Below are 13,690 nucleotides of genomic sequence, written 5' to 3' on the forward strand. Positions count from 1 at the left end.
CGGTGATGTCTTGTGGCTTGGAACGTTTTAACATTTAAAAAAGAAAAATATTTTCTTGCTACACACACTATACTTCTTCATATTGGATAGGGTACTTTACCCAATGCAGGCTTTTCAACGTTTTAATGCTTTTGATGTTGTGCAGTGCCAACATCCAGAGGCATTATGGCGCTAGAGGTTTTACAACGGTCAGAAAACATTGAAGGCTACAGTAAACTGTCAAATGACGGAGTCACATTATTAAATCTCCCCAAAAATGTTTTAAAAAACCATAGTATCTAGCCAAGTGACCGAAGCACGTTGTTTAACGTAACAGAAGTTTGCGAGAGCTTGGACTTATTTCTTTTTAGGGAAATGAAGCAGAATCTGTCGGGCCAAAATTAAAGAATAGAGGGCAAAGACTGTTAAAACGTTTAGGTAGCGGCATTTGATTAACTGTGAATGGATGGTGTACAAAACAAATACTTTCAAACATAATTCACTATTAGAAGGTCAGACAATTCAATGAGAACGGCTCTGGGGATATGGACTCATCCAGACCGACTCAATACTGATCTGGATACAGAATGTTGTATTAACTTTAGTCCATGTAAAACACTTTTAGGCAAATTCAAGTACAATGCATTATACTACTATCACAATAAAAATAAATTAACAGGCTTGAGCTGTAACTGGTTGGGAAAAGTAGGAAAATGCAGTTGAGCTTTTTTTTTTTCTCTTTACTGTAAACTGCAGTCTAAAGTAAGCTCCCATTATTCTAACTAGATACAAATATAAAAGGGTGAAGATGTACTCTAGGATGCCCATTCCGCACCCTTCCATACAAATTTCTGGGGATTTCTAGGAAACATGTACATGTGCTTGGGATTACAGAGTGAGTCTGATGGCTAGCAGGTTTGGATAATAATAAATGTAGTTGCCCAATCTTATGCTGAATGCAATTAGTACTAATATATCTGCAAATATATGTTCACATGTAGATATAATGTACTGTAACATCTTTATAGCACTTCATATCTCACAGGTTGGAAAGCACTTCAAATGTTAATTTGTTTTCTGGGCACATTTTCAGAGCGTGTGGTTGCAAGAGAGTCAGATGTAGTATGTCCCAAGTGGAGATACTGAGTGATGTTCGCAAGGTTCGAAACACACTTCAAACATGGCGCATTGAATGAAACTGTACACAAAAGTGAAGTTTTACCAAGACCGTGACAATAGATGCATTCATACACACCAACTTACCAACTGCATAGATTATCACCGAATCTTGAGTGTGTTAAGGTGTGAAAAGCCATGTCTATAATGTGATTTGGAGTTGCAGGTGATTGCCAATGTGGCCATTTGTTGCCTAGACAAAGACATTTTCACCAGTTTGTGAGTTGTCAATGGTGACATGGTCAATAGAGAGTCCACCCTTGAGTAGAGAGCTCTTAACCAACGCTCAATTCTTTAAAAGGTGATCAGTCTAGATATTGACAGTCAGTCTAAGGACAGGAGACCAGGTTTGATATGGGTCTGCATAGGTAGACTGAGGAAGTATGTGACAGCAGTATTTTGGATGCTCTGTTTCCAAATTATTGACAGAAGAGCACCAAGGGTACAGTCCATTATGAGAGGCAAAATGGAAGAGTACCAGAGCATTGGTAGCTTGAAACTATTTTGGGAAGCACAGCTATCAGAAAATTCATATTCTTACTCTTTCATTGCGTAGCACTATACTACCAACATCTATGGAGAGGGAACAAAGAAAAGGGTAATTATGTCACTCATCGACAAAAAGCCCTAGTGATAGTAGACCTCTGACCTTATCTTAGAAGGAATGAATGTATTTTAGCAACTCAAAGAAGCAGTTTGTTTTCCAAAGAAATCATTTAGGCTTCAAGTCAATGAGAAATCCATTGAGAGACCATTTTGGTCCTGATATTACTAAAAACATGAAAACAAGTTTCGAGTAGTGTAGTGAAATGAGGAGCTATCAATACATTATTCTGCCACCCAATAGCTTCTAAGGTCCAACAGCAAACAGTTTTGACTTCAAGCTAACAGACTGTGATAAAATACAAACACCACTCTTCTCACCAGTTGTTGCACGCCTCCTGCCGCTAGTATGTTATCTTCCTCTTTTTTTAAAAAACTTTTTTTTCCACTTTATTAGAAAATAAAGTCAACAGAATTACACATACAAAAACAATGTTTCTCCACCAGAAGTGAGTAATGTGATGCATAAGTAACCACTGAAATATTATTACATTTGTTGTGTACGGGTGGTAATCAAAAGGTTGGACCATGTCAAAGAAACAGGGAAAAAACGAATTAAGGCAAGCATATTCCCAACATGAATGAGCCTTCCAACTACACCCACCTCTGATTCCCTGTCTCACTCCCCTGACTCAAACCAATTCCACCCCGCAATGGCCTACAAAGCCCACAGTAGCTATCAGGCCCGGGTGGTGCACCAGCGCTTGTCCTGCAGTTATCTTTCGCATATGTCAAGAAGGGGGTCCATATTTTATCAAAGCACAGCCTCGTGTCTACTACCTTGGCTGTCAAACTTTCCACAGCATGTAAATCCCAAATCATGGCCCACCACAAAGACAGAGTAAGGATCTCTGGGCTCTTTCACTTGAAGACAATCACCAGTCTAGCTGCCAGAAAACTGTGTGTGATCAGTTTACCTGAAGGGGGTTAAGCAGGTAGAGTTCCTCTTCACCTGGCACCCGCAGAACACCTGAAGGGGGTGGGGATTGAGAGTGACTTGCAGGATCTCAGCAATTTGATGGGACACCCGTTTCCAAAAATCAGCGACCACAGGACACTCCCACCACATATGGATGTGTGCCCAGATTCCCACAATCCCATCAACAGTTGTCACTCGTTCCTATCATGTGGGACAGGTGAGCTAGGGTGAGATACCAGTGCAGGAGCACTTTCTTTGTATTGGACATACATAGAGGTCTTAGCCACTCTCAGCCATATTACACCCCTTTCATACTCGATTTCTATACCCAGATGTATTATCATTTTCTAACACTTATGCATCACACCATACAGGCCAAATAGGATGTATACTTGAGTGTCTGGTTTCTCAAGACAAAGCCCATTCAGCAAATGTATATTTCTAATGCCAGGGTCCAACAGGCTCCATTTCAATGGCCACCATAAAGCAAGTACTTCCTCCACAGGTGCTAAGGAAAGTTGATAAAAATGTCCCAAAACATTAATACTAAGGCAGTTAATCTTTTAGACTAGAATGAGAAGCACCTGGAAGGAGCTCATTCTAATTATTCCAAAGCAGACTCCGGAACCTATAATACACTGTTCTTTCTGTAGTGCTGAAAGAATGGTTTGCCCTCCGGAGTACTGTAGTAAAACTACCAAACTCCTGATTTACCATACATTTACTCTCATACAAGGTCGGCATATGTTCCAACTATTCTACCACACTAGATGAGGGCAACAATTACTAATGTCTTAAATCTCATAGGAACGGCTACAACAAAATATTTTCAAAGTATAAAATGAGCGCCTAGCTGATTTTTATAGATGCTGATTTAACTTCATCATACTATTACAAAATGAAAAGCATAAACTCACCTAGCTTTAGTACCTAATTAGATCACAACTATCACCCAGAAAAGGAATCTCAGAAGCAATGATTAGTATTAGAATTATTTCAAATTAAGATGTATAAGAAGTGCAAAACACACAGCACAAACCACTGTTAAAACATTGGTCATTACAGTGCTACATCTCCTACATTTTATGGCTGGATAATCATAAGTTTATGCCGCACTTAGGTGTGAGTCTACAATACCAATCACAGGCAAAATACATTTTGAACCTAACAAATCTAGTTGTTAAGACCAGGCTGTGTGTCCAAGCAGAGAACTCCAAGTCCATTCTTATGGAACTTATTCTCAGAAAGCCTCATCTACTTAGAAGTCCCATTTTTCTAAGCCATAACAGAGGGGTTACAAATGGACTTTGTAATAGGAAGCAACCTCCTCCTACATGCTCCCATATATTTTAATTATGCAGTCAGAAGTGTAATCTGTAACTATATTTACAACTAATAAAATATTTATGAAATCATGTTTTAGTTCCTTTGTGATAAGGTGTTGATGTACTTTATTCAAATTCATGGAACAGAGCTGAATATGCATTCAAAAATGCCACACTGGTTAGAATAGCGTATACATGTCACTGAATAAAATTAGATCATTGTTTTGTTACCATGTAGGCCTGCTAATGCTCAGTATATTCATCTATGTAACCCCTCCACTATCTGTTTTAAGTTTTTATCATATGAACAAACTGACATTTTGCTAAATCTCTTCAAAGTGCAACAGACTTTGTTGGCAAGTTAAGAGATTTGAATTTGCACAAGTAGATTGTCCATACTTATCAATATTAATCTATTCAATTATCTATCAGTATCACACGATTTCTCAATTATTGACTTAAGGCATGGGTGTCCAGAGTTGGTTGACAGGTGGCAGAAACAAAAGACTTTCAGCACAACCACAAGATATCCAACACCAACTAAATTCAGCACAGTTACCCGACTCATTTGGACCAAATGTACTAATAAGTGTACATTGGTTCATTTATTACTGTAGTGCAAAAGTCATATAAAATTATTTCTTCTCTCAATTTACCCTATAACTCAAGAACACAAGGATGTTCTCTAGAATGGACAGCAGATGGGGAACTGATGACTTGGGCATATAGTTTGCGAGTAGTACATCATCAGTGAACAATAATGCTTTGAATACTCAGCATTGCTCTACCTTTGAGGACTACCTGTCCCAGCCCACACGGGACTAAGAAGCACTAACCTGCAGCAGCACTTGACTAGGGAGCGGAGCAAGTCTCCTTAGCGCCAACAACATCCCTACTGCGTGAGACACCACACTTTGGGGGATTACCTGTCCCATTCCACACAGGGCCAGGAGGCACCAACCTGCAGCAGCACCTTACTGGAGGAAGGGCCAACTCTCCCTAATGCTACTTCACACCGACAACATCCCCGCTGTGTGGGACACCATACTGTCCTGCCTTTGGGGTTACCTGTCCCAGTCTACACAGTGCCAGCAGGAGCCAACCTTCAGCAGCACCTTATTGAGAGGGGGGGGGGGGGAGCAGGCCTGTCCTGTACCCATCAGCAACCAAAAGACGCCAGGCTTGGCCCCCCTCTAAGATCAGAGTTTCGAGGGCACCATGGAGTAAGTCTACCAAACTAATTCGTTTTTTCTCTGCTTCCTGTGACTCTGTAAATTTAAAGTGTGGGCTGTGTGCTGTCCAGACATGGTGAAGAGAAAATCCACCTCTGTGACGGAAAAACCACAGGCAGGAACCATAGTACGCTACCTCACAAAAGCTACGGGGGCGCTTGAACAGGAGATTGGTTCAGTTGAGGAGCAACTGCGCTCTGTAATAAAGTCTGTGGCAGGGAATGGAAATGGCCTGAGCTTAATATCCCAACTGACAACAGCAACAATTCAAGTGCTCCTCTGTCGCTACCTGGTGTTAGAGTCAGCAACCCATGTGCACTGAATGTCTCGGAAGAGTAATGACAATACATGCCACACCTGAAGTGTCCACTGTGCTGAATCCATCGGACTCCTATTGTGCACCGGCCGAGGCAAAGGGGAAAAAAAAGCCCCCTGCGCAGAAATGGAAAAGCTGCTCAAGTTGCTCATCTGTCAGCAGAAGAGGCTGTACAGCATGAAACAGGCCCCAAGGTCTTGACCAGGGTCTTGGCCAGCAAGTTTGCTCATTTGGAGGAAAAATTTGCACATTTCATTTCTGTGGTCATGAGCAGACTAGACTCTCTGGAGGCTTGCAGGCTGAATCAAAAACACAATGACTGCTTGCCTAGGCTCAATGTCAAGGATGTAAGCACAGATACTGGAATGGAAGGGAAGGGGTCGGGCGGGGCTCACACAGTAGAACAGGGGGCTATCTCAGTTCTCCCCAGGTCGAACATGCAAATACAGGGGACCGAAAATCGCCACTGCCCAGGTCATGAGAAGTGTAGTATGGAGGGTTCTCGTAAGCTGGCCTCAGGTGATATAATGGGGCGATCTTATAGTCAAAAAGAGGTCCACAGAACAACATCCTTTTCACTGAGCAAACAGCCCATCCAACTGCTGCCCCAGGCCACCCTGTTTGTGCTGATTCTTAAAGGTGTCCCGCCACTGAAGATGGGTGCTTGTAAAAATTATGACCAACTGTTGAAGTATTGCACTGTATAAGCACAAGGGTGAATGGTCCGGCCAACTAAATATAAATATCAATCATGTACCATGGGTGGGCAAATTGCCGAAACCAGACATCAATGACTGTATTGTCGTTAATTTTAGGAGTAGTGCTACTGTAAAGTATGTTTTGGATAGGCTCAGTCTCTCAAGGCATGCTCATTCAACTACTGAAATTCTCCTTCTTGGCTATTTCTACAGGCCAGCAGATATTTCTGATTGCCTATCTCCAACAGCTACCGTCCCTGCCACTACTAGGAACAGCTTCTTACCTCTGACAGGAATGGATTAGCTGGATTTACTCACAAGTGAAACAGCTGTCCCTGAGCCTTCCATGTTGACCGACACAGATGGAGCACGCCTCCTATCCAAATGGGTGCAATCGACCCTGTCCTAATAACAAAAGGAAATTTAGCTTCCTTGTATCCAAGTAACATAGGTGGAGGAGGCACAAGATTTGCATTGTGGGTTCAAAACTGGAGAGTTCAGATTGGCTAAGTTTTCTTAAACCATATACAGATCTTTGTCTTCAGGAAACCTGGCTGCTGGAGCCTGTCTTTATTGATAAATTTGTGACCTACTCTACCCCTGCGACGCCAGGAACTATGGGCAGGGCCAAAGGAGCACTAATCACACTGGTGACTCTTACCTTCCCAGGCTGGATTGTATGGACAAAGCTGGCCTCACCTCACTATCAGATTATATTTACAAATTGTAATAGGGCACAAATATTATTATTGGTGAACTTTTACAATAATGTTTTTGATGCCAGGAATACAGACACGGTGAATTCACTACAGGAGGACATAGACCTTAGTTTGAGCAACTTCCATGGTAACTACATGATTATGTGGATGTGAGACTATAAAACCAAATATTGTTTAGCGCCCCATATACCACGTGGTTTCCGGAGCACTGAGTGGGAGCCCGTTGTGCATTTTAGCTACAATTCATACTGGAACACGCTAATTAGGCAGAACTTGATGTTCACCTTTGATTCCTCTAACAATGGTTTAGCCAGAACTCCCACAGTTGTGGGGCATGGTCGTTTTAGCCTTATTGAATTTATCTTGCTGCCATATCATTTGAGAGCATGGCTGAGAATCTATGAGATGTTGGACTCCTCCTGAGTGATCACAGGTCCATAGATGCCTTGATAGATGACATATTCATTGGGAAACAGAGGGTGGCTGCCTATACATCACCTCTACCTCTGTCCTTCTCTGCTAATAAGGGGCTCACAATGACCTGTGCGAAGGTGGACAAGGACACCTTTCTCTCAAAGTTAATTACTGCACCTTATAGTGACTTTATGACATGTTTGGGGGAGATTAAGGATTGGGGCCCGGGCTAATTAGCAGTTTTGACAAAATATGTGTAATCGCACAGGAAATGCTTATTGTTAAGTTGAATACCAGTCATAATAAGCATCTGAGCTGGATCGATGCCACTTGCACTAAAGCCCATAATCTGCTACTGATGTCACTCAAAGCTGTGCCAAGAGACAGGAAAAGGATTTGTGCCCAGAAATCCTGCTGGCCCAGAAAAAAGATATTAAGAGAAGAAGTCTTTTGTGACCTAATAAAAGCTAAAGATCTTAAAAACAGCATGCTTTTTTGGCAAACAGTAAATAGAAATTACCTAGAAAAAGCCCAGGAGACAGGGCTTAACACAGTGATTCTTCTTGAGGTTCGGGTTAGGTATTTCTCCCTGATATGCTCAGACCCTTCTATCTCAGAAGTGGATACTTTGGGTGTGACAAACATCAGGCAAAACATCAACGGCCCCAACATCTCTCACTCAACTGCTTCGCAATTTAGAGTTTGAGGTTTCTGATGTCCTCCTCTAAAAGCCCCAGGCCCTGATAGCATCCCGGTGGTAGTCAATAGGTCAAACCTCTGGGAAATCATGGTCGAGCTGGGGGTCCAGTCTAATATAATAGACTTTTTGAGAGAGCTCCACTCATAACTGCTAGTGCGAGATGCAGTACAGCAGGGGAATCTACAGAAAGTTTCAGGCTTGAACATGGCAAGGGTGTGTATTGGCCACCTTCCTTTCCCCCCCCTTTATGTCAATGGCTTCTGAACTCTAGAATTGATAGCCCCATGGTTGGCACACAGAGTACCTTGGTTTATACCAACAACATAATCTTGCTGGTCAGACCTGCAACCAGTTTGCAGCACTAGATCAATTTCGTGCCTTTATGACCAGTTTAGACCTGATGATAAACCTGACAAAAACCCACATGATGATCTTTGGGCATCGGGAGAAGAAAAGCAGGGCTGTCTTCATCAACAGAACGAAGATCAGCAAGGTTACCTTCTACCCTTATCTAGGAATATTATTTGATGAGAGGCTGACTCAGAGTTTTTTTTTTGTTTTTGTTTAAAGCTGGTAGGGCATCTACTTTATCTATGAGCATTGAAGCATTCCTAGGCTTTGCAGCCTGACTGAGTAGTAAGCTAATCAAGGAGTTGTTGAAAAGTTACAAGGCTAACTGCCGCTCTGGCCCAACATACGGGGCTAGCGACTGGGGCATTTGAGATCAGCCGTGTGTGGATAAGGTTGAAATGGATTCATAAAAAGGCTGCTAGCTGTACCCATGTCCACTAGCAACTACATATGCCACATGGAACTGGGGTATATAAGTGATCTTGTGAGGCTCCAGCCTCTTACTTCAGCTGAAAATATGGACCAAGAGTAACACCACACTCAATCCTGGCTAACTGTTTGAACCTGGAAAAAAAGCCATAAAATACGAGAGAGCGAGAGCGTGTGTATATATATATATATATATATATTCAAGATTGGCAATAGGCTGGAACCAGATGTACTGTTCTCGACTTCAAACACCTTTCGGGCCAGCTTCTATGCACCACCGACTAAACTGTTTTAGCCAAATGTGCAGAGGAAAGGATGGTTAAAAACTCAAGAATGCCCAAAATTGTTGTCTATGCCCAAATTAGCACCTGTGTGCGCATTGAGCCTTACCTTTTATGGGTCCATAATCTACACTATAGTTTCTTGCTACTAAGATTATGTTTAAGTACTCAACATTTTCTTGTAGCATACCCGAGGCAATGCATGTTTGCTGGCACCTTGGCTGTCTGTTCTTGTGACGAATTTTCTGCACAGCGCACCTTACACTTTATCTTCTTCTGTAAATACTATTCTTCAGTAAGGTCTGTGTTCATTTTACCACTCCTGAAGCAGGCAGGCTTAAGGCAGTGTAGGGCTGCCATGACATTTTTACAAAAGTTGCCAACTGTGAGCTCAACTACTCGATTGCAGTCTTCAAACAGCAGGCTACATGCCTACGCTCTGCCCTTGCCCCCAAAAAATTGCACTCTCTGTTACGCCCTTCTTTTTTTAAGTTTTCTGATTTTATACCATTACGGTTCTTAACAATTGATTGTATATATTTTTATATGTTTTTATCCATCTTGCCCACAGCCGTTGGAAGATTAGATAAAGAACATAGCAAGACTTTTGTAAGGAAGGTCCTATTGTCTGTAACAACTCTCCTGTTTGCACGTTAGACATGCTCCTTCCTATACCCACAGGTGTTTTTCTTTTAAACAAAGCTGTGTGGACTCATGTTTTCTTATCCCCCCCCCCCTTTACTTAAGTTTATTGTCACACTTTGTAACAGTGATCCATAGAGGTTTCAGCCAACGGATGTGTTCTGCGACTGTGTGAGGTTATGCTGTTCTATTATATTTTGCTCTTATTCTTTTACACAAATTCAGTGCCGTACGTTTTGTTTCAGTCGATGGTCTCTAGTTCACCTTGTATGGACCTTAACTTATGTAGCAACATGTAGTTTTACTTTCGTTTTCTGTAACTGTACTTCTATGATTTTATCAACACTGAATAAAGTACTGATTGAATACTCAGCAAGTTTGGGATAGTCCCTAATCATGCTGTCTGATGTAAGCATACTAACAGAAGCGGCCATCCCTTCCTAAATTTTATTAATTAGATCGAAACTTTCACTCCTGTTCCAGAATTTGTTTCTTTCAATTTTGGAAGCTCGTCACTTTGCAAATTGGCAGAGTACATTTACCCTACTGTTCAGGTTTCTAGACCCACTGGCATGTAAACTTGTAACAATTAAGATTCCTATGGTTTCTTCAGTTACATTTGGGGGATCCGATTTCTTAATTTGTTCGTTAAATAGTTGCTTCAAATTTATAATTTGAAGTGATACTACTTTCACGTGCCACAGATAATTGATGTACTTTCAAGTAGGAACGTTTATAGAAATGATGAAAAAAAAAATCTGTAACTCATGGATTTCTTATCTTGAAATTAACACTAACCTGAGTTTGCCAGAACTCATCTTAAAGCAGTCCAACACAGTGAAACACACAGGATGAAGGAGTGACTGCAAAACTCCTATTAGGCATGGATTCATTGGTTTTTTAAAAATGGCAGCTAAATAATGATCAGAAGATGATAGTCTTTCAGAGAGGAGAATGCTCAGAAAATAATAGATCTCTAAAAGGTGAAGGTGTAACATCATCACAGTCAGTGGATGGTGGTTTGGTAAACAGTGAATTTCAATAGAACGCGTAAATCAACAATTAGCAAATATGCGGATGGACACTGTAAAACTTTTATGAATACAAATAGAATTTCTCAAAAATAACAAGCCTAGATCTTCATAAAAGAACGAGGCAACAGCAGATCCGTGAACAAAAGATAATGTATGAAAGACAAACTAGAATGCTAATAATGACCTCGTAGGCTTTATAAAAGCAGTTTTAGACCGAAGAGCACTAGTCAGAATAAACCGGAGACATTTTTGAGGAAACAACCTCATGATGCAGGATGCCTTCTCATATGGCACGGACAGAAGGAAAGTGCTGATTATGTGCCCCATCACTAGTGAAGTTGGTAGGGGGTTGAACGTTACAATAACTTCAAACTTGGAGGCATGTTCATCGTGTACACTGTTCCAATCGTCCAAGGTTAGTTAGTAGCTGTCCTAACTTTACAAAAACAATTAAGACCTTGCTCCAACACCCACCATGCAATGATATCAATAACACAATTGCACTACTTTTGAACAATTATTTTAAGAGTGTCTATGAACAGTTTTCATTTGTTTCACAAAAGGTCTTAAGAGTACAAAACCATGCAGTGGTGGTTGCTGTACAGGTAGCAGACACCTCACGTAAGCCAGCACTGTTAGCTTAGATATTCATGCAGACCCTGAACACATGATTAAAACCAGAGTTCCATGCTCTGGCCAGTATGTTCCGAAATATTTTAGCATCTCGGAAACATTTGTACCCTACTGGTCATGGGTCCATTAGAGTGAACAGCAACATTCTACCAGGCGGGGCGAATACACTAAAATGTAAGGAGAGGGGCAGAAACACCAGGTTTTCCCCATCGCAGGATGTTTAATATGTTGCACGGTTAAAACATGCCTACATACAGAGGGGCACGGCGATGATGAAAAAACCCAGGCTCTAGGAATAGCTATTCAGCAAAGTAAAGGTGGTTGCTTAAATGCTTTTCAGTACTGCACCCACCACTGCCTGCTTTTATGCTAATAACACCCTTATGAATCAGATGGAACTGTTTGTAGATACCCTTAGAAGAACTGTTCAAAGTAGTTCAAGAGGTGTAATTGATAGCCTAGCACACTGGGTGTTTGAGCAAGTAGTTCATTGTTTTTGTTGATTTTATGAGCGGGGGTACTTCGTGTCTTCTCACTCAGCTCCACTTTGTGAGAACAGCAACTGCCCTAACTTTACCAAGTCAGTCCTGGGTACTTTATAGCAACATAACATTTTGTATTTTTCATACGCTGAATTCTCGTATTCCACCTCATATAGCCCAATGACATTTTATACTTGCCCATTAAAGTGTTCCAACTTGGATCGATATTTTTCAAAATATGTAATTTCATGTATGTTCCCAATACACACATCTGTCACCCATACTGCAGTTACTAACCAAATAAACGACTCGCCACATTCCATATCTGGCTGTTTCTATTTTTGACAAGATCACACCCTCTCTATTTCACTGTTCGTTCTTCACTCGAAGGCCATTTAGCCAAAAATGGCAACTATGGCGACAGAGACCAAGGAAAGCGTGACCAAATACTACCACCCTTCTCCATCCACCAGAGTAGCCTCTATGTGAACTAACAGCATATTCAGAAACCTCATACTGACTTTGAGAACTTCACATTATTGTATTTCGATCCAGCACACCGATTTGAGTGAGACGCTGGTGTTATCTGGAGTCAGAAAGTAGGACATTCTGTGGTCTGATACCCCAGCTTCCAGAAAAAGGCAGACTACTGTCACGTGCAGCTACAGTTTTTTGGAACTCCTGGATAATGGATCTTTGTCTGGATTACGGTTACTTGGTGCTCGCTCAGTATTTAAAAGATCCCGAGTCTAAATTACACCTATTTGTGGAACAGTATATCTGTTCATGATTCCGTACGTTCCCTATATTCTCAGGTTTTAGCTAATGTAATAACAAGACTGGGACTGGCTCCCTTGAACTTTGCTCTCTGACCAAGTTCCTCTCAAATATTGCTTGCCCTCAGCACTTTATCCCTAACACCCCTGCTGCCATCGGCTGTACAGACACTTCAACCAACTGTTTTTGTCACTGAGGCTGCGGCACACGGCAGTCTAACACACAACCCAGCTTCTGTCAGGGAAAGCTAAACACATGATCTTCCACTCACCCACTCAGTGAGCATATTATGGCCATGCGTGTGTGTCACCCACCACCTTGTCTTGTTACATATACCCGGTCATCATTCATCGCACCCCTGCTGTCAGCTGACAATAGGCTACGCCAACACTTGCTAAAGGACCACTATGTCCACTGCTAACACCCATCTTTCACCAACCGCTTCCCTTCACGTTCTGCTGCCAAATGATTCCCACCGACACTTCCTCCTTCGACCCTTTGACAGCACATACTAGTCTTTTCGACCTCACAAGGAATCTCACCTCATCCCGTCACCCTTCTTCATAGTTGGCTTCCCAAAATCATCTCTCACTCACCTCTCTGCGTCCTCTTCGTCCTCCTCGTCGTCATCCTCTATCATTTCCACCTCGTCCTCATCTATCACCACTTCACACTCGCACCCTGCGGCCGCCATCTTACCCGCCGGGCTTCAGAAGAAAAGTGGGGGGTGTCGAAAAACCGGTACTTCCGGGAGACAAGAAATACGCCGGGTGAAAGCAGGTACTATCTCCGGCTTTCCAGGAACAGCCACGCTGATCCCTTTTCTATGTTTATTGAACGTTCATCACTTTCCCCATGATGCGTTTATACAAAGAACATTCTGGCAGAATCTCGCATTGTCGCCAAATGAGTCCCTTCCTGATCCAAGGTGGCGTTCAAGTAGCGTCATTCTGCGTGAGCATGCGGCTGAGATTGCCATG

The 13,690-nt window shown here is 42.0% G+C and overlaps 1 protein-coding gene across 1 annotated transcript in view; it reads right to left on the bottom strand.

Moving 5' to 3' along the window:
• DNAJC7 (DnaJ heat shock protein family (Hsp40) member C7) overlaps positions 1-13,640 on the bottom strand; it is a 356,596-nt gene extending 342,956 nt beyond the window's left edge. The window contains exon 1 of the mRNA XM_069237667.1: positions 13,307-13,640. Coding sequence (XP_069093768.1) covers positions 13,307-13,404 — 98 coding nt within the window. The 5' untranslated portion in view covers positions 13,405-13,640. The remainder of the gene's footprint in view (positions 1-13,306) is intronic.
• Between the last annotated feature and the right edge of the window lie 50 nt (positions 13,641-13,690).

Source organism: Pleurodeles waltl, chromosome 6 (genome assembly GCF_031143425.1).
Source record: "Pleurodeles waltl isolate 20211129_DDA chromosome 6, aPleWal1.hap1.20221129, whole genome shotgun sequence".
In the NCBI taxonomy this organism is placed as follows: domain Eukaryota; kingdom Metazoa; phylum Chordata; class Amphibia; order Caudata; family Salamandridae; genus Pleurodeles; species Pleurodeles waltl.